At 37.4% G+C, this 22405-nt stretch overlaps 1 protein-coding gene across 6 annotated transcripts in view; it reads left to right on the top strand.

Moving 5' to 3' along the window:
• Positions 1–22405, top strand: part of AP4E1 (adaptor related protein complex 4 subunit epsilon 1) — a 304079-nt gene that overhangs the window by 173416 nt on the left and 108258 nt on the right. For 3 of the 6 annotated variants that reach the window (XM_056810189.1, XM_056810192.1, XM_056810191.1), the window contains exon 3: positions 19597–19668. Coding sequence is in view for 3 of the 6 variants with exons in the window: in XM_007479948.3 (XP_007480010.1) it covers positions 11297–11446; positions 19597–19668 (222 nt within the window). In the remaining 3 variants the exon portion in view is untranslated. Of the gene's footprint in view, positions 1–11232; positions 11447–13427; positions 14299–19596; positions 19669–22405 lie in introns of those variants that run through there. The other 3 variants (XM_007479948.3, XM_001380552.4, XM_016427883.2) reach the window with 3 other exon arrangements.

The raw sequence follows: 22405 nt of genomic DNA on the forward strand, positions 1-22405 counted from the left end.
ACTCTTCTAGAGTTGCCTAGGTCACTGAGAGAACTTAAGTGACTGCAGGGGGATGTATCAGAAGTGGAGCTTGAATGCAGGTATTCCTGGCAATTCAATACGAAATAGAAATAAAAGCAGTAGGAACTTCCTCATAGTCTCATAGATTATCATTAGTGCTTCCTAAAAAATGTGTTAAATTAATTAACAAACATTTATTTATTTTATTTTATTTTTTTAGTTTTTAAACATTTTATTTGGTCGTTTTCATACATTATTCACTGGAAACAAATATCATTTTCTTTTCCTCCCCCCCCCCCCCCCCCCCCCCCCCCCCCCCCGCCTTTCCTTCTCCCATAGCCGACGCATGATTCCACTGGTTATCACATGTGTTCTTGACTCGAACCCATTTCCCTGTTGTTGGAATTTGCATTGTAGTGTTCATTTAGAGTCTCTCCTCAGTCTTATCTCCTCCACCCCTGTAGTCAAGCAGTTGCTTTTCATCGGTGTTTTTACTCCCACAGTTTATCCTCTGCTTGTGGGTAGTAATTTTTAGATCCCTGCAGATTGTTCAGGGACATTGCATTGATACTAATGGAGAAGTCCATCACCTTAGATTGTACCATAGTGTATCAGTCTCTGTGTACAATGTTTTCCTGGTTCTGCTCCTCTCGCTCTGCATCACTTCCTGGAGGTCGTTCCAGTCTCCATGGAATTCCTCCACTTTATTATTCCTTTTAGCACAATAGTATTCCATCACCAACATATACCACAATTTGTTCAGCCATTCTCCAATTGAAGGGCATCCCCTCATTTTCCAATTTTTGGCCACCATAAAGAGCGCAGCTATGAATATTCTTGTACAGGTCTTTTTGTCCATTATCTCTTTTGGGTACAAACCCAGCAGTGCTATGGCTAGATCAAAGGGCAGACATTCTTTTATCGCCCTTTGGGCATAGTTCCAAATTGCCCTCCAGAATGGTTGGATCAATTCACAACTCCACCAGCAATGAATTAATGTCCCTACTTTGCCACATCCCCTCCGATATTTATTACTTTCCATAGCTGTCATGTTAGCCAATCTGCTAGGTGTGAGGTGATACCTCAGAGTTGTAACAAACATTTATTAAACACTTACTATTTGCAGTTATTGAGGTAGGCATCAGATATACAAAGATAAAAATAAAATCATTTCTGCTTTCAAGGAATTCATATTCTTTTGAGGATTCTTCTAAATCAGTGGTTAATTCAGGGTCTGACTTTTAAAAATATTATTTTGTTAACTGTAATTTGTTGTGATTTCTTTCCTTTGTAATTCTATGTATTTTATTTTATATATTGTAAAATATTATTCTGAGGAGTACCTAGCCTTCACCAGACTGCCATGATACAGAAAAGTTTAAGAACTCCTGTTTTCAATGAATATTGCCATCACCTTCCATATGAATGCCACCACAGCAATTTGTTTGCTATTTATTAAAGTAATGCAATTACTAGTAAACTGAAGCAACTATTCAGATATAGTCTTCAATTCAAGTACCCTAAGGGTATGCAATTTTAAGATGGAACATTATTGCCACTATTGTGTTGCAAACATTTGGGATTGCAAGGCATATTTTTAATATATTGCCAATACAAGTGAGTTGACCAAGTTTCTCTCTGAAACAAAAGTTCATCTTTTTAATATTAATGTTCTTCTGGCATTATTTTAAACACCCCTTTTTGACCTCTGAATGTTCATCTCCTCCATATTACTCCTATATTAGAAATAATTTGATTGGGAAACATGGAGCAATACCATCTCTAAAGAACTACAACTGAAGGTCACTTAAAAGGTAATAGATGTATGGTAAGTGAGAGCAGGCTGAAACACATGAAAACTCATTATGCAGAAGTTACATAAAGGATGTTATGAAAGAAATGTATGAGGGACAGCTAGGTAGCTCAGTTGATAGAGAGACAGGTTGGAGATGAGAGGTCCCGAGTTCAAATCTGACCTCAGACATTTCCTCACTCTGTGACCCTGGGCAAGTCGATTAACTGACTGTCTAACTCTTAATGCTCTTCTACTTTGGAATTGATACTTGGTATTGCTTCTAAGACAGAAGGTAAGGGTTGGGGAAAAAAAAAAGGAATATATGATAAAAAAAGAAGATAGGCTTTTTCAAGTGATGAGAGGGAGCAACAACTGGTGAACTGTCCAGATCATCCTTTATCCTTGAGATGATAAGAGAATTTGAGGAAGATCTCTAATGTTTCAGGTCAATCCATTGTCATGATCTTATGGGAGGGAATAGTCAAGAACTGTACAGGATGGGTGGGTATGGATGGGATCCATAAAATAGAACTATGTATCATAGAACATCAGATCTCAATGAGATCTTTGGAGTTATTTAGTTCAAGCCTTCATTTTATCAGTTACCACTGATGTATTTAATTCATTGCCTAATTGTTAATCAAGGGATCTCCAGGGGTTTTATATGTATCTCACTAAGCCAAAATACATTTCTCTATAGTAGTATCTAAATTAATTTTGGGGAGTAAATTTTCTCATTAACTTAAATTGTTTTTCCAAGAAGATCAGTTTTAATTAATTTTCATTAACCAATAGCTACTGTCATTTATCTTTCAGGGATTTTTTTTTGTTTTAATCTTCTTGACTAATAAAGAAAAACAAAATACTATTATCACAGATTTAGAGCTGTAAAAGTCAACTAGTTCAATAACTTCATTATACGATGAGAAAACTGAGGCTAGAGAGGATAAGTGACATGATCAGGGTTAGATAGATAGTAATAGAGGTAGGATTTGAAACTAGGTCCCCTGACTCAAAATATGGAGCTCATCCTTAAGATTAGTTGCCCTCCTTCCCTCTGTTGATTATCTCCAATTTTTATCCTGTATATTTGTATGCATAAATAATTACTTGCATATGGTCTCCCCCATTAGCTTCTTTTATTAAAAAAAAAAAAGACCTTGACTTCTGTCTTAGAATCAATACTATGTATTGGTCCCAAGGCAGAAGAGAAGGAAGGACTAGGCAATGGGGGTTAAATGACTTGCCCACAGTCACATAGTTAGAAAGTATCTGAGGCCAGTTTTGAACCCAGGGCCATCTTTAGGCCTACCTCTCTATCCATTGAACCACTTAGCTGTCCTCAAACCTATTGGATTCTAAGCAACTTGAGAACAGGAAAGTCTTTGTCCCTTTGTGTATTGTTAGCACTTAGCATAAAGCCTGGACCTTAGTTGGTGTTTAATAATTGTTAATTGACTGACTTTCCATAATATCATGATTTCTCTCTAAATTTGATAATGTACCTTGCCAAATTAAAGAAATTCTGTGGTGAATCCTTCTGTGATGGAAACATAGCCACATACCAGCCTTAGGTGACTGTCTTTCTACACCTGCCTGCAGGTGGTTCCTCTGGCATCAGCTTCTGTTGCTCCACCTGACAGATCACCTGGGAGACCTCTGGATGGAAGCTTATAAACTTGCAAAATGAAAAGGCAAAATGAAAGAACAAACAAAAGAAACAGAGACAGCATTGCTCACAGAAACAAGGTAGCCAGGTGGGGGAAATTCAACTACTTCCCCATCCAGCAACCCAGGGCAATTCTTGCCTCACATGCCTCCAGGAAGAAAAAGCAATCCAGAGAACATTAGGTCATCCCTTTTGTTTGTGAACTCATTTCTGACCCAGCACCTCTTAAGTCAATGGTACTTTCCATTCTAGCCAATCAGAAGACTTTTAACCATTGCATAGCATCAGTCCTTTTAGTTGTGTATGAGACTGGAAATATGCTTCTCAAGTTCCACATCTTGGATTGGAATTAGGAAGGCAAATATTTGTACATGCTCTTTATAGACCACCAGGAAGGGCAAATACAAACATGTTCCAAAGCTCCAGTCTGCTCATTATACATTAAATGGGACATGTCTGTCCTACATTTAATGCCCATCAAAGATCAGCCAATTTATAGAGTATGCCTGTGGGAATACTCAAGTTTTCTGCTTAATGGTTTATTTAGCTCATGGTTTTGGGGTTCAAATATTTTTTAGTGTTGGCCACAAATCACTATCACTATGAGTTTGCCTTTCTTTTTTAAGGTTTTTTAAGGTTGACTTTAAAAACAAAGCAAAATAAAACAAAAAAATTATAAAATTGCTTCTAATACCCCTTTCCCCCCATCAGATTAAATATTACAAAAAAAAGTGCCTTCCATGTGTCTACTGCTGTTAAATGCCGACCAGAATGTGTGTTTGTGTGTGTGTGTGTATGTGTTGCCTTGGATGAGGAACTTAAAAGTGGGAATGTACTTGTTCTATTACATAGCATACAGGTGCATAACCGAGAGATAGTATACCTCCCAAGGCAAAACTGAGCCAGTTCTGCTTGCTTCTGGGTGGGGTTTCAGGTATAAGGCTATAAACAGAATAGCTGGCTTCACATCTTACACCAGAATTGTGTAATAGATTTTTCTTTGTGATCGGGTTCCAACTCTACCATGGGCCCTGAATTACATGCTTTTAGAGGGTTGCTAAATTGAGTTGTTCCTTTTAAGAAAGGTGAGGGTTAGAAAGTGTGTGTCAGTGTTCAGGCCTTGTGACTTAAGTATATCTTATAATGTAGGCTTCCCTGTCCCCAGGGGAGACTATAAGCAAGGGTGTGCTGGTGATACACACTGTTTAACAACTGGAATAATGTATGCACATGCATTTTAAAGTATAATCTGTGTTATTAACACGTGCTTAAGACTAGACTATTAACAAAACAGTGAATAAAGCCGACATTTGAAGGGTTAGATTTCTGATGTGGAAATGCTCACACTGAGAATTTAACAATTGGCTCTGAAGGTGGTTAGAACTGGCTCTGGCACATCCCAGGCTATAAATCTGATTAAAGGAAGGAGGGTTAGAAGATAATAATGATAGGATAAGTCAGGGCCTGAATAATGATGAATATGTGTTAAGGTTGTCTGATATCAGGAGAGAATGGGCTGGTCATATGAAGAAAGTAAGGCATAACCAATGGGCAGCCTGTCATGTTCAACTGAATATCTTTGTGGCATGAAAAGAAAGTGAGTCAAAAAACAGCCATTCTATAGATTGTTACTAAAACCCAGATAGAAGAGAGAAGAAAGAAATTACATTAATAATAACTATGGAATGTATAAAATAATTGGGAATTCATCTGCTAAGACATAAAATTATATGAATTAAACTATAATCTTCTTTATAGAAATAAAGGAAGACAGAAATAACTCTAGAGGTACTAATTGTCACGATCATGCCAATATAATAAAAAAAGACAGTGTTACCTAACTTAATTTAAAGACCCAGAGAATACCAATCAAATTACAAAAGAGTTAATTTATAGAGCTAGGAAAAAATGAATAATGAAAACCCTCTAGAGGAATACAAGGTTAAGAATCTAAAGGAAAAATAAAAAAAGTGAGAAGGAAAGGGGGTTCTGAAGTATCAGATCCCAACCTATCTGAGTGGCAGTTATCAAGTTAGATTTTTGCTAAAAAATAGAAAAGTTGACCCACAAATCAGATTAGGAATAAAATATTTGAGATAAATCAAGGACTCTTAATTAGTGAGGAAGGGATTCATTATTATATAAAACTTAGGGGAAAACTGAAAAGGAGTTTGGCATATTTTTGTTGTTGAATCTTTTTTTAGATATGTCCAACTCTTCATGACCTCATTTGTGGTTTTTCTGGGCAAAGATGCTGGAGTGACTTGCCATTTCTTTCTCCAGCTCATTTTACAGATCAGCAAACTGAGGCAAATGGAGTTAAGCAACGTGCCCAAACACAGCTAGAGTCTGAGGCCAGATCTGAACTCAGGAAGATAAGTCTTCCTGACTTCAGGCCCAGTACCAGTACCATGGTGCCTCTTAGGTGCCAAGTTTGGTATATAGGTAGGTACAAAAAAACCCCAAGGGGAACTTGTCTATTCTAGACGTTTCCCTATTGTACTGATCCTTTCTGCCTGCAGAGGGAACCCATCTATCAATTCCAAAGTTGTGCATTGTATATGATGCTTCTTCACTGAAGCTCTAATCTGGTGCCCTAGGTTTCAAAGAGAAGTAATCTTGGCATTTCAGAGCATGAAAACCCTAGACAAATAGGAATTAAACAGAAAGTCCTACCATCAGAAAATCCTGGGAAGCATAGGATTCTCTGTCTGTTTCCCCCAGATTTGTGGAGTGGTGATATTTGGCTTATGGTGGGCTAAAAATGTGATAAGAAGTGACAATGTAGTAAGTAGTGAGATTAGAATCACTACCAAGTAAAGGACTCAAAGACAGAGAGATGTCAAGGCGATGTGGCGGCAGTGGCTTTTTTTCCTTACCATTGAATGACATTGGATTTACTCCCCCTGAATGATCAGATAAGGATCAGAATAAGACCAGTTGTTAAGAGTTCTGACTGTTGGCCCCATGTGCTGTGTTCCTGGGTCTTCTGGGAGTGACAAGCTCTAGGGAATGCATGAGTCAAACACAAGTTGCAATTTGTAGTCTAAAGTCCATACTTTTTGGCTAGCTCAAAGGCATTAAGGAGGGAGATTGAACAAATAATTAGATAGTTCTTATATTAGAGCCTAGATTCAGAGTGGCATGTATTTTTTTTTTTAAATGGCTTGGATCAGGGGTAGGTAGGTGGTTCAGTGGAGAGAGAGAGCCAAGCTTGGAGATGGGAGATCTTGGGTTCAAAAATGATCTCAGAAACTTCCTAGCTATATGACTATGATCACTTAAACCCAATTGCCTCTCCCTCATGGCTCTTCTGCCTTCGAACCAATATTCTAAGACAGAAGGCAAGGATCTAAAAAATGGCTTTGGTCTAGGAAAGGCAGTAGATCTTCTGTTATTTATTAATTTATTGGTCCTTTACCAAGAGGAGAACATAATATATAGTTGAGCACATTTTGTCTGTTCCTATGGGGAAGTAACTCATCATAATAAGTGATAAAGTAGAGAGAGCGTGGCAGTTGGAGTCAGGGAGGCCTGAGATGGAATCCTGCTTCAGATTCTGGGTGACCATAGGCAAGCCATTTAAGTTCTCTGTACTTCAGTTTCCTTATCTCTGAAATAGAGATTAATAGCATTGACCTCCCAGAGTTGTTGAGAGGATCAAATCAGTTGTCATATCTAAAGAGCCTGGGGGCATCTAGGTGGCTCAGTGGATAGCTTGCCAGCTCAGAGTCAGGAAGACTCATGTTCCAGAGTTCAAAATCTGGCCTTACATGGACATCTACTACCTGGATGACTCAACCCTGTTTACCTCAGTTGCTTTGTCTATCAAATGACCTAGAGAAGTAAATGGCAAACTCCTCCAGCATCTTTGCCAAGAAAACCACAAATGGGATCATGAGGAGTCAGACAGTGGAAAATGACTGAACAACAAAGTACTTTGGAAACATTAAAGTGTAATAAATTATAGTTATTGTTATGTTATTATTATGTCAAATTCAGATGACTCTGGCTCAGAGAAATTTGTACAAGGAAGAACTGGGGTTTTGTAATAGGATGAGGATTCATGGATGATTCTGATTGGGCAGATTCATCCTCCTTAGATAGAGCACTTGTATCTAGTGAGAAACAAGTTTGGGGGGATAGAAAATAGTCTACTAACTGTGAGACAAGGAGAATCTGACACTTCTCCAGTTGTGGGGTGAAATAAATATCTACCTGCTAGGGTGAGTAGGAGACTGGAAAAGTATCTGAACCTTCCTGTTCAATAGAATTAGGTTAGTAGGCAGCAGAGCCCCCTGATAATTAAGGATTATATTTAAAATTCCAGGCAAAGAGTGCCACTTATTTTCTGGGTGGCCTTGGGCAACTTTGAGCATTAATTTCCTTCTCTGCAAAATGAAGGGATTGACTCAATGACCTCTAAGATTTCTTTCAACTCTAGGCTCATGAACATAATTGTAAAGGAAAAGATCCTAGTTTCAGGGATAGGAGTCCTAGATTCATAGTTGGATTCTACCCCTAGCTGTGTGACCTTGGCAAAACCAGTTATCTTCATTCTATCTTAGTAGAACTCATCTGTAAAATGAAGGTTTTGGACTAGGTGATATCTAGTCCATAAACTAAGAGAATCTGAGGGTGGAGGAAGAAAATTTAAAGTCTCTGAGATTTAATATCTTTTAAATTATATATATATATATACATATATAATATAATATGCATATATATACATATATAATATAATATATATATAAACTTTACTAGTATAAGCAAAAAGAGTTGGGGTAAGCCAGGAGAGGCATCCTAGTTTTTCAGTGGGGTAGAGATGGTTGGAGAATAGTCATGATGGGGAGACTAAAGGAAATGGAATGAGAATCAGACAGGCATCTTCTATTAGGTAAACCATTTTTTTTGGGGAAAAAAAAAACATCAGTTAACCCGGAACATATTCAAAGACTTGAATACTATTTAGCATATATAACAGACATTATAGTTATTTCATAGCACTGACTCAGGTCTGACTTCAGTGTGCTAAGATGTTGGGGAACAGTTTGCCTGTCTATAATATGCTGTAAATGCCATGTCAGAGAGAAGTTTTTTGTATTTTGGATCAGTTCCTTGGGAGGTGTGAAATCCCAATAAGGTGAGAGTAATTCTTTTCATTTTGCCTGCCTTGGACTTCCAACTGGAGTCAATCCATTTGCCATTCTAGAGAAGATGATCACCCTTTGTTCTCCTGAAAGTCCTTTGACTGAGTCCTTCATTTTATTTTCTGGATTTGGGGAAGAATTTTACCTTGAGTAAAAGTGTTAGAGATTTTCTCCGGCATTTTATCTCCATTAAGAAGTATATGGGTGGGGAGGTCAGATGAGGTAAGACTGGGAGGAAAGACTACATGAATGAAGGAACAATCCTTCATTAACAACAGCTTCTCCTCTAGTCTTTTCCTTACTATTTTGCCCTCTTTATGTGTCTAGAAAGGATATCTTTTCATTACCCTCCCTCTCCATCACCCAATTCCCTTTGTCTTTTTCTTATATGGGAGGAAATAAATCTTTCTAAGGGAAGTTCTGATTCTCTTCTACTTCTTGCCTTTAAATAGAGCTGTAACGAGGGAGGGACCACTGGGTCTTTATCCCAAGGCACCAAATTGAGGCAGAACTTGTCAGTCTTTTAGAAGTAGAGAAACAATGGAGCCTAGCACCTGGCAGGCAAGAATAATCAGTTAAAATAGAAAGCTACCAGAAAATGAGTTTAGGTGAGTTTCTCTTAGTCCACCCCATCTACTAGTCTCCCCAGGAGTCTCTTGCCCTTGTCTTAGGGTCTCCACTGTGGTGTGGTGCCCTGCTTCTCATGAAGTCATCTGTTCATGACTCTGCCCCAAACTCCCCACCCTGTCTTCAGGTGGTACATGAGGCTCCAAAGAAGTCAGAATATGTCACAATTTGCAATAGTTGAATTTCAAATTTTGTAGACCCAGCCCCATCTCTTTATTTTACATATCAATAAACTGAGCTTAAAGACAATTACTTGTCCAAGGTCCAATGGCTAGTTAATGGAAAAGCTGAGATTAGAACCAGGGTTTCTGGCCTCCCATTTCAATATTCTTTCTGCTTTATTATTCCACTTCCCATCTTTATTAGGTAGGAAATAGAGAACTTCTGGGGAGAGATGATTTTTGTATCAGAAGTGGGAAAACAAGCCCAAAGGAAGGTATTGGGTCAGAGAGAGGAGAATTTTGAGAAGCAGAAATTGTGGAAGTCATGGAGGCAGAAATAAGGAATGATTTCAGGGCCAGATATCTAGATCCTAGAGGCATTCCTGGGTTGCAGTGATCACCTGGAAAACATTCCAGACTTGGAAAGAGAGGGTTTCCTGGACTTTTGAAGGTCATCCTTTTAGTTCACCTTGGGAGTGGGGAGGCTGCATTTGTCCTAGTCAGGTGCTTAGGAGGAGGTAGGGAGTATGTAGGAGGCTGTCTGGAATTATTGCTGCTATTACTGCCACTTCCCCTAATCTTTCAAGCTGAAAACAATTCAGAATGTACTTTGTTTTCTCTTTATCACCTTTTCCCTTTCCTGACCTTTAATCAATGTCATCAGCTCTTTCTCATTTACAGGACCATGGTTTTAGATTTGGATTTAGAGCTGCAAAGGATTTTAGAGGTCATCTATGCCAAACCCTCCATTATACAGATGAAGGAACAGAGTCCTCCAAAAATTAAATGGGCTTATCCAAGGACACAAAGATCATGATGGGGCTGCTTTTCATACTCAGGCTATCTGACCTTAAAGCCATTTCTCCTTCCACTGTACTACATGCTTCGATACATTTTTTCCCAATGGATTTCTCCCCTCCCCCCCCCCCCCCATAAGCTCATGATTTCTGCCTCATCCACTAACTTACAGATTCACATATTCACTTATCTATTCATTCACGGAAAAAAAAAAAAGCTAATCTAAACACCTGTGTGTCTAGTCCAGTGCTAGTGTGAGTTCAACAACAAAAGACCCAGATATGCAAGAGTTTACAATCCATGGATTTCCATTGTCCCCCTAAAAGTGTTTTAAAATGGCATAGGTTATTTTATATGAAAAATCCTGTTACTGATATGAGGATATTTGGAAGTGCTCTGCCCAAGGATAGCATAGAAATGTACACGTCCAAAGTTAAGTGAAGTACAACATAGGTAAACTAGTGGATTGGAGGTAGAGATATGGGCTTTGGGAATTTGGGGGAAATAAGGGAAGATAGCAATGAGGCAGAAAGGGTAAATGTGTCTATATGTAATTAAGAATATCTGGTTTTATAGCCTCAATCTTCTCATCTGTAAAATATAAAATAATACAATAATATATATAGTAATAATAATATAAAACCAAAAATAATATCTGTGACACACCTCACCTTTTAAAGGATCAAACAAGATAATGTAGGTAAAGTGAGCCTTAAAGCGCTATCTAAATGTTATTATTCTGGGTTTTTTCTTTGGGGGAATGAGTGGAGTGAAGCAGGTCTTCCTGAGTGAAAGGGAAGCTTAAGTGGGATGGTTTTTATGGACGTTTTCCCGGGAGGCGTGAGAGGCCACGCTGGCTCCCTGGGCATGGCTGCCTGATGGGGATCTGAAAGGTAATACTTTCTCAAATTTATAATTTACAGCCAGTGAGAGTTTTCTCTGGATTCTAGCGTCCCCCTGTGGCGGACGAGCGAAAATGTTAATGTTCACTTCGAAGGCCAGGATAAAGTTTTCTTCTTCAAATAAACAGGAAGTGCGTGCCAGGTCCTGGGCACGCTGGGCCTTCCGGGATGAGGAAGGAAGCTAGTGGGCTGCGATGAGCGATATTGTGGAGAAGACCCTGACGGCGCTGCCGGGCCTGTTTCTGCAGCATCAGGCGGCTGGAGGCTCCGGCGTGCCCAGGGTGTCCGTTTCCTCTCGGCTGGGCAGCCTTATCCGTAGTATCACCGCACTCACGTCCAAACACGTAGGTGGCCTTGAAGGGGAGGTGGGGCGAGGGGGTGGCTCCTCGGGATCTCCATTTAGGGCCCCCTCCTTTAGCTTGGGCCCCTCCGGAATAGCCTTCAATCGGAGGGCTCTGGGTAACCCCCTCAGCCAGGGCCCCCCAGAGACACTACCTAGCTATGGCTGCGCCCTTCGGGTACCCCTTTAGTGAAGGCCCTCCGGGGATACCCCTCAGCCTGGACAGCATCACTCGGAATCCCTCCTCACCCAAAACCCCTCCCAGGATCCCCCTCTGATAAGGCTCATTCACCACACCTAATGATCTCTCCTCTTCGGCCAGGGCAGGGCCCTCAGCTCGTGGAGTGGGATGGTCATAGTGCTCCCTTGGCAGGGACGTCCTAGTTTTTACTCTAGTGACTTTTGATTCTGAGCTTCTTCCGAGGCGGGGACCGTTCGACCTTTTCTCCTCCCCTTTGTTTACGCTTAGCACTTGGTAGATGCTTAATAAAAGTCACTGAATTGAATTGAAATGAGGCTGAAAAAGATTTTGTGACTTAGATTGTATGGGCCTGAGACAGGATTTGGACTCGGTGCTCCCTAATTGCTAGTTGACTGACTCCTCTCTTGAAATTTGAGGAATGTTTTTTAAGGGCCCACAAAACTGACAAAATGCCTACTCTAAAAGGGTTTAAGGTCTTCTGGAGAGTATGGGTGTGTGTGTATATATATATATATATATATATATATATATATATACTCACAATTGACTTATAGAGGAAAGTACGACTTGATAATAAAAGCTATCATGTATATACCACTTTAAGGTTTACAAGGAATTTTAGATGTGTCATCTTACTGATCCTCACAACAACCCTGTGAGGTAGGTGCTATTTTCCCAATTTTTATAGATGAGTTAACTCAGATGTCTGTGGCAACAATTCACCCTCCCCTTCCCCCTTTCACCTTCCTTTTGTGAGTTGTCTTCCCCTTTAGATCCTGACCATGAGGGTAAGTATTATCTCTTCCCCCACCCTCCATTCCCCTTATTTCTATTCTTATTGCTTAGCACAGTGCCTGGGACTTTGTTGGCACTTAATATATGGTTAATGAATTTAGTTGAAATGAGGCTGAGGAAGATTAAGTGATTTGTAAATGATAAGCACTTGATACAGATTTTGAATTCAGGGCTCCTGGATTCATAAGTCCAGTGTTCTTTATTTCCTGATTCTAAGGAGAGAAGTAAAGTGAAGTAGGAAAATTTGAGGAGGAGGAGATTGTTTTCATTTGGGAGAAGGCTATAGATCAGGGAAGACTTCTTAGTGTAAGTGGCATCTTAGATGTCATTAGGAAAAGAAGATGAGGGCAGAGAGTCTTCTTTGCAAAGATGGGAAGCCTTGTGATATAGTGAATAGAGTGCTAGACTTTCACTTAGGAAGACCTGCTTCAAGTCCTGTCTCAAATATAAATTGTCTCTATGACCCTGGATAAATTATTTACCCTTGCAATACTCCAAGAAAATCCAAGATTGTAAATTGGAGAATAGTTTCATCTGTATTGGTATTTGAGGGTTTCTTATACCAGTGAAATCACAAATCTAGACCAAATAACATACATGAATATATACACAAATATATAAACATTGTACATTTAATAACTTTTATAAAGTGCTTTAAGGTTACCAAACTGTTGCACATACATACTTATATGTTTTCACAATAATCCTGTGAAGTAGGTATTCTTATTATCCTCATTTTACAGATGGGGAAAAAATGATGTTGAGAGATGTTGAGCGACTTTAGAGCCACACAGCTTGTAAGTTTCTGGACAGAATTTGAACTCAGGTTTTCCAAGTCAGCATGCTTACCTATTTGCAATACCTAGCTACCAAATGTACGTTGAGCATGAATCTTCCAGTGTCGTGAGGACCAAAAGAGATAATATTTGCAAAATACTTTGTAAATAAAAAAATTATAAATATCAGCTATTATTATTTATTAATAATCATTTTTATTTTCATCTTCATTCATTAAAGTTCAGATAGGAAAGGTCATTGCTATTTTGCTATTCTTTTTGTGCATTGTTCTGTGAACCATTGTGCAAATGACTAGAGTAACTTGCAATTTGAACAAAAATTTTGGAAGTTCATCGTTAGGCTGACTGAAAGTATCTTTGGGGCAAATACAGTAATAGACAAGATAGTAGATAGAGATGTTGTGTTTTCATACTGTTTGTAAATAATTATTATTTCTTTTGCTAGGTATCAATATTTTGAAATTTTTTTAATTCTACATAGTTTGGAGTATTCAGTATGACTATAGTTATTAAAATATCATTTATACATTTTTTTTTCAGATCAATATTCGGTCTCTGGGGGATTGTAGGTAACAGCTTTGTTTGTGGTGATTTTCCAGTTCTAATACAGTTTATTTGTATTCTCACAGATATTCTGAGGTCTTTGTGGTATTATGATTGATCTTTTAGTTTGTAGAAGATAATGGGCTTCTAATGTGTAATTATGGCCATCTGATTATATCTTAGTAGGTATTTGGTAGGTATTAAAGCATTATTATGATCCCAGGATAAAATTGGGGAACAGTTAATGGTTTATTTTACTGGAACATAAAATAAATGTGTGAAAGTGGGGAATAATGTCAGATATGTCTGTAAGAGTAGGTTGGAGCTAGATTGTAGAGGACCTTAAATGACAGATTAAGTAATATACTTTTTATTTTGTAATAGGGAACCAATGAATATTTTTTGAACAGAAGAGTATTGAGGTCAGACCTTTGCATTAGAGATTTGTTTTGGCTGCTACCTGAGAGATGAGTTGGTCAGGGGATAGAGGAACCAAGGATGTCCATTAGACTACCTCAGGTGAGAGGTGATCTGTTGTAAATTGTCACATATAATAATGTATGGAGCACTTAGTTAAGGGATCTTTTAAGCCATCTAGTGACTTTTTAGGTAAATAAAATGAAAGGATATTGGATCTTGAAATTTGCTGAGAAACAGCCAACTGAAGTTTCTACAACAGTGGACAGGTATAGTTTATTTACTAAGTGCAAAAAAGACTGATAAGTACTAAATGTAAGTTGTACAATTTTGAACCAAGTCTTAGGCATTTGTAAACTAAAAAATTATTTTGCTAAAAAATTTGTTTCATTATTAAAGTAATGCTGTCACTGAAGGAATGTTGTAGTAACTATTAAAAAAGGTCTAGAAAGGACATTAATTAGAAGGGGTCTGTTTCACACCCCAAAATCATTATTTAAGGAGTTGATGTCTGTAGTGAATTATTGCTCTTTACTCAATTGTTTAATGCTATCTCATTTTGTACTGACCCTTCTCAAAGTGGAGAAAACATTATATCCTTCTGCATTTGTTGTTAACAAAAAAAAAGAATAGGCTCTGTAGAGCAAAATATAACCTTTAGAGTTTTCTTCTGGCACAAATTTGTTTATGCATACGTTATTCTTTATAAATGTAATGACTGGTAACTATTTTAAGCTAATACTATTAGGAAACAAAGCACAAAACAGGGAGATGCTTTCTCACCAAAGATATTTGCTATTTTTGTGGAAGTTCTGTATAGGATTTTATGTGTGTATATATATATATATATATATATATATGAGAGATTCTCTGTGTGTCTCTGTGTGTGTGTGCCTCTCTCTCTCTCTCTCTCTCTCTCTCTCTCTCTCTCTCTCTCTATATATATATATATATATATATATACACACACACATATATATGTATAGACTTTTAAATATTTATATCTATATCTATATATAGGGTTCAAGTGGGATAGGGGTTCAGTGGCGATGTTGAGGTCCTAAAAGATGCACCCCTTTATGGATCACATTGTGCTGATAGTATCAAAACCCCCAGAATATTACAGGCCTCCTTAATGAAGTCCATGATTACTTGAAAGAGTTTGGCATTTTATAATTCATAAAGAAGGATTAAATGAAGGAAAAATGTATATTGTCTAGACTAGGCCATAGAGTTGGATGGCCAGTTCATTGAATTGGTAAATCAGTGCATATGTGTATGATAGTACTGGTGTCAAAGAACTGGGAACTATGGGTGTGACTTAAGTTGGGTAATGGTTAAACAAAGCATAGTGAACATAGTGGAATGCTACTGTGGTATGAGAAAAGTTGAATGGTACTGTTTCAGAGAAACACAAGAAATGTTATATGAACCAAGGGAGGATGATGTGAATAAAACCAGGAGAACAATTTATGGCATTAAAAAAATAACAGATTTTAAAAGACTTAAGAACACTGATGAATGCAGTGACAATGATTATAGAGTTTCAATGAAGAAGAATGCTTTCCACTACCTGATAGAGAATGAGATAAATTGTTGGAAATGGCTAAAGTGGCAGTTTGGTTTGCTTGATAATGGGTATTTGTTACAAGGGCTATTGAGGGTTTGGGAACTGGGTGAGTGTAAAAAGTATTACCAGATAGACAGTGAATTGGGACCAAAATTGAGTAGGAGGAAAAGTGTGGGCTAGATTATTTTGGGGAAATTGTAAAGTGCTTTTAATGTTCCCAGCTGTTCCACAGTATAGAACCCCATCTTTTTTTTTTAAACACTGGTGTTCTTTCAGTGTAAATCTTAGAACACCACATTCTCCAATGAGTCAAAGTTACAGGTGACCCAAAAGACAAATGTTTAGGCTATAGTGGCTCCTTAGCAGTGATCTATAGACAAGTGGCATAAAGGATATATAAGAAATGGATGACTGGAAATTTTAACTTCAGATATCTTAACTTTAGAGCTGGAATACCTTAGTGGTCAAAATTCAATCCCTTCATATTACAGATGAAAAAAAAATGAGACTGAGAGAAATTAACTGATTTACCCATGGTCACCCACCTAGTTTAGTATGATGAATAAAACTCAAGTCTTCTAGACTCTAAAACTAACATTAATATTGACCATAACACAAGATAGGCAGGCCATATAAGAGAAGGAAGGATAATAAAGCATCTGCTTTCAGATTCTCTGAAGTGAATTGAAATCACAAGTTAGTCTGGAAGAAACTTATATTAAAGACAGCTACCAGTGTATATGCTTTGGGGATATGCCTTAGGAAAATGGGAGGGAGATAGTATTAAAGAAACATTTTTTTAAAAGCTCATTTAATTTTAGTGACAAGCTTAGCCCTAGAGAAGAGTTGAGAAAATGAATCAACTTCTTTTCTAGACATAATAGCATGTAGATGTAGTCACATTTTATTCATCTTTTTTAGTCCTAAAATTTTTTTGTTTTGAATAAGAGATGGCTCATTTAGGTAGGGTAAGAGATAACATGGGGATATATAAAAACATATTAAAACATTTGGCAAAATTTAAGATTTTTAAAGTCCAAATTTAACAGTTCTGAAAAAATTTTTTGAATTATTAAAGTGATGGATCTGTATATACTGATGGGATCCCAGGATCTCATTCCTGGACATGTATCCCAAAGACGTCAAAAAAGAGAAAGAAAGATCCTATAAATACCAAAATATAATTAATTACTGTACTTGTGATATCAAAAACTTGGAAACAAAGTAGGTGCCCATCAATTGGGAATGGCTGAACAAATTTTAGAAGAGCATATTGAATATTATGATGCTGAAAAGAATGATGAATATGAAGAATTTAGAGAATTCTCATATAATTAGTGTGGAAACACTTATGAATTGATGTAGCATGAAGTAAGCAGTACCAGGAGAACAAAAAGAAAACTAAAAGGAAGTGAACTCTGAGTAATTGTAATCATTGATTTGAATCCCAGAGGACAGTACCTCTTCCTCTCCAAGGCAAGGAAGTACATATGCTTAGGAAATGTTTCACATGCTATCAAATATATGGTCATGATATTAGTTGGTTCTGCTTATCTGGTTTGTTTGTTTGTTTGTTTTTGCTTATAAGGGAAGATTCAGTGCTGGATTTATATTGTTATAGTTAAAATAGTTGTCTGCCATAAACTGTAGTGAGTTAAAATGGTGGAAGATATAATTTGTGATAGATATAAGAGAGGATGAGTAAATTTTGACCGCAGGAAATATGTTTCACTACAGTGTCTTGGTTTTTAAATCAAATATAAGGTGGTCGCCAGGGAATATATTCCCAAATTATGAATATGCCCAAGTCAACTGGGTTTTATAGAGAATTTAATTAATAATACAAATGTGGAATTAAAGAAAAGGAGAAGGAGAGAGAAAAGGACTTAATGAGAAAAGAATAGGTTGGCCCAGGGCAGGCCTGGCCAACCCAGGCCTAAGCCTTAAGAGAGAAACCAGTCAGTTATCACTCACCACAAGATTTGTCTTAAGCAAGGATATCTGGGGAACAGAGTTTCCCCCAGAGGGAGTTCCAGCCAGAGTCAGCCTCCCAAGGGACTTCTTCTAAAGAGATCTTCAGAGGGCCTCCTCCAAAAGGATCTATCTCCAAGGCTCCAAGGATCCCTTGCTCAAGAGATTCCTTTTCTTATATAGGGTTTTTTTCCCTATGTCACCTCCCCTAAGTTCTTCCATCTACCAATCACCGTATATGTTTTCTAAAAGACAGCCCATTGAATTCCAGCTAAGTCGACTAATCCCCTCAGTAAGTCTGAACCAGAGAAAACACTGCTGTGTTGACTAATCCCCTCAGTAAGTCTGAACCAGAGAAAACACAGCTGAGTCGACTAATCCCATCAAGAGAAAACCTGCCCGACCTTTATAGGTACCTAGCATCCCATTGTATCAAAAACAGGCATGGCTCAAAGAACTCCCTGCCTCATCATAAGCATGGGTCCAAGTACTTTCATTGTTTAGCAAGGAATTTTCTCCCCTAAAGCAGTCTTAAGTACGGGTGGAGTAGAGGTCCTCCCATTTCTGATCCTGGCGAGTTCTCACATCAAAATGGGGAATGTTTCCAGTAGGGAATTTGTTCCAATGGAGGATTCCTCAATGTGGAAATTTTTAACATTCACAAGTCTGAGAAATTCCAAGATTTACAATATCCATAAATAACTTGTAAAAGCAAAAGGTATTTGTGAAAATTATATAAACAGGAAAATCTTACCTCAGATTCTCCATTGTTTTCTCTTTTCTTTCCTTAACTGCACTAAGCCATTTCAGTATTTATATGTAGCAACATATTTAGAGAAACAGGTAAAGGAAAGAAATTCTTTCACTATTTTCCATTGTCCATTCTTTATCATTAAACTCATTTAACCTTGATAATGTCATGAGGGGTAGTAGGGATTTGGGTGAAGATGAGAATGGTTTATCAGGTTTAGGTTATCCACTACTGAGTTTGATGGTGGTCAGTAATATAAAGAGTGTTAGGACATAGTGCATACCCATAGCCTCCTCTGTAAAATTGTCATATCATCCCTGAGATATTATGGGAACTGAATACTTTTTGTGCCCTTATTCATATTTATTGCAAATAATCTGGCCATCAAGCTTCAAATTTATCAAAATAACCGATTCAAAAAATAGTATTATAATTCATTATTTATCATCAAAAACAATTTCAGCACTTCTCAGTGCTTCATTATTAGGAAATAAAAAGAAAGTGATCCTGTGATTTATTTATTTTTTTTAATATTTTTTAAAAAATTTATTTATTTAGAGTATTTTTCCATGGTTACATGATTCATGTATTCTTTCCCTCCCCTCTTCCTTCCCCACTCCTGGAGGTGACAAACAATTCCACTGGTTTATACATGTATGATTGTTCAAAACCTGTTTCCATATTATTTCTATTTGCAATAAAGTGATTATTTAAAGCCAAAATCCCCAGTCATGCACCCATCCAACCATGTGACCAATCATATGTTTTTCTTCTATATTTCTACTCCCATAGTTCTTTTTCTGGATGTGGATAGCATTCTTTCTTCTAGGTCCCTTGGTGTTGTTCTGTGATCCTAAGACCTGAGTTCAAATGATAGAGCCTTTACTAGCTGTGTAAATCTAGGCAAGTCACTTAATCTCTCAGGCTCAGTTTTCATATGAATAAAATGAGAATAATAATAGTATCTACCTCATGGGTTATTGAGGACCAAATGAGATAACATGTAATGTGCTTTGCCAACCTTAAAGTGCTATGTAAATTCTAGTTATTATTATTTATTATTATTATTATTATTAATGTTTAATAATAACATGTTTAATTTTTATAGGAGGAAGAGAAATTAATTCAGCAGGAACTGGCTAATCTGAAGGCAACTGTTTCTGCACCTGGCACTACGTTGGTAAGGTTGAAAAGTTATTTCAAAAGATTTTTAATATTCTTTTGTATTTTATACTATCCATTAGTGATGATAGGAAATTAGAACTATATCTAGCACCTTGTTCATCAATTAAGATGAACCCTATGTGTCTTTTTTGATGAGACATTGAAAGGGTTCCCCTGGAGCATTCTGGATGTTCCACATGCCATCCCTTGTTCTTTCCATGTGACCCAGTCTCTGCTCTTCCTATCATATAATTCCTTGATGCTACCTTTTGCTCCTATTCTTTAGAGTCCTTTAATGGTTATATGTTGAAGCCTGCTCACACTCACCATACATCTTTCCATAGGCAAGATAGGTAGAATATTAGTATTCAAAAGATGGGCCTTTGCTTTCATGTGAGACTTTGTCAGTAAAAGAACTTTTCATTTTCCTGAAAGGAGTACAGTTGATTCTCCTTTTGTTCAATTCTTGGCCCAGTTTGTGGTCCATCTATGCTATCTGTTTCAGATATATTTACTTTTGGATAAGTTCTATATGCTGTTCAACCAAAAGCATATTTTAATCTAGCCAGTAGACATTCTTCTTATACTTGGTTTTATCTATGTGAGCAGACAGGCCAAACAAAGATCCTATAGATCTCTTCTATGGTATTCTGGGGCTTGATGCAGTAGAGACAATGTTATTTACAAAAAGGAACATCTGAAGTACTTTACCATCCATAGGGAATCCCTTCTCCAAAAGACCTTTTGCTTATACCTTTGATGAGCACATCTTTCTAAGGACTCAGAAGCATGGTATAGTGGATAGAGCACTGAATTTGTTATCAGGAATACCTGGGTTCAAATCTTACCTCAGACATTTACAGATATGTGATACCAGGAAAGTTGCTCAACCCCTTTGTGCCTTAGTTTTCTTATATGTAAAGTGAGTGATTGGACTTACTCTACAGCTATTATTATCCTTTGCATCTTGAATGTTTGTGATATATAGATGGGGGAGACACCTTGTTTTATAAAAGAGCCTGTAGGGCTTTGTTTTGTTTTATGGAATCATTGCTTTTGTATAACCAACAAATAAGCACAGTGAGATCATATGTCCTCTAGATTGATTCAGTTAAAAATCATGAAAGCCCCCCTTTTTCCCTACAGTTCCTTCATCAAGGATGCCCTTGGTTTGTATATAGATGACTCTCATAAATATATTGTATAGATGTGAGAATAGACCTATAGGTCAGTAGTTAATGATGTTTTCTTGATTACCATTTTTCAGTATTGAGGTGAACATTCCATGCTTTTGGCATCTTTTCATCCTTCAGAAAGCTTGAAATTTGGTCTGTCAACAGTGTCACAGTTGTCTTACCTTCAGGACTCTTCAATAAATGCTTCGTCTAAACTGGCTGTTTTCCTCATTTTTATTCTGTTTAAGTGCCATTTCTGCCTCCTCTACAGGCACTTTTGTAAATTTTATTAGGTATCATATGTGGTAGTCTTACTATCTGTAATGGAGAATACAGATCTTTTTCATTTTTCTTTCTGTTTGTTGTCCTACTTCCATTTTAATTCTTAAATGCATTTGGAATGACATTTGCTTTATTGTATATCTTGTCAAGCTTTCTTTAAATTGCTTTTACCCTTCACTGATTTTTTAGAAGATACTGTCAGCATTTGCAAATGAGCATATTTTCTTAGGTGTGCTTTTGGCAACTAGTCAAATATGTGCTGACTTAAGGGCTTTCTGAATTCTTAGTATACATTGGTTAAACTTCTGGTTGAAATGATCATAATTTGTGTTAATTTCATTTCTATTGTCTGTTTTCCATTCTTGAACATCAATTATTTGTTTAAATAGTTCAAGATTAAATTGTTTCAGTTGTACATTATATCATTTGCCATTCTTCTTCTTTGGCTTTTTAAAAAGCTAATTCCTTATCTTATTTCAGAAGAGTTGATGGTTTGACTACATAGAAAGCTGACTAAACGATGATTCTTAATCAGTAGCAAGTCTTTTCATCTCCATTGGGTATTTTCTGCATGCAACAGATGCCAGTTCCATTTTAGAAGAAAGTGTTCATGGTATAAAGAGGCATGGGTGGGGGTGGGGGTGGGGGGCAGCTGGGTGGCTCAGTGGATTGAGAGCCAGGTCTAGAGACTGGAGGCCCTAGGTTCAAGTCTAGCCTCAGATATTTCTCAGCTGTGTGACCCTGGGCAAGTCACTTAACCTCCATTGCCTAGCCCTAATCACTCTTCTGTCTTGGAACCAATACACAGTATTAATTCCAAGACTGAAGGTAAGGGTTTAAAAAAAAAAAAAGAGAGGCATGAAACTTCAATGTAACCTTCCAATTTGGGGACTCTTTCCTTCTGAATCTTGCTGTGTCAGATATTTCTTGCATCCTTACCTTTGTCCCAGTTTTCCACTGACATCACCAAGATTCAGGATGTATGTTTGGTTTCATTTGGGAGCTTTTCTTAAGTTCTTCCTAGAATTTCTCAACCACTTTACCCATAGCAGACAGTGTTCTTGCATTAGTTGCAGTAATTTTCATGATGATCTTTTTGCAAATATTTATCATCAGTACTGCAATATATGGTGACCAAATATTCTATGAAATAATGCTTTCTGTTGCCTCTGTGTATACAATAAAACCTCCTTCCCCAATTTCTTGGTCTTCAAAGGAAAACCTCTGAGCCAACCTTCTATTTAGTTGCTATGTCCTGCTTTCATTTATAGCAAGAATATCACAATCGATTTACTT

The sequence above is a fragment of the Monodelphis domestica genome, chromosome 1, assembly GCF_027887165.1.
Source record: "Monodelphis domestica isolate mMonDom1 chromosome 1, mMonDom1.pri, whole genome shotgun sequence".
Taxonomy (NCBI): Eukaryota; Metazoa; Chordata; class Mammalia; order Didelphimorphia; family Didelphidae; genus Monodelphis; species Monodelphis domestica.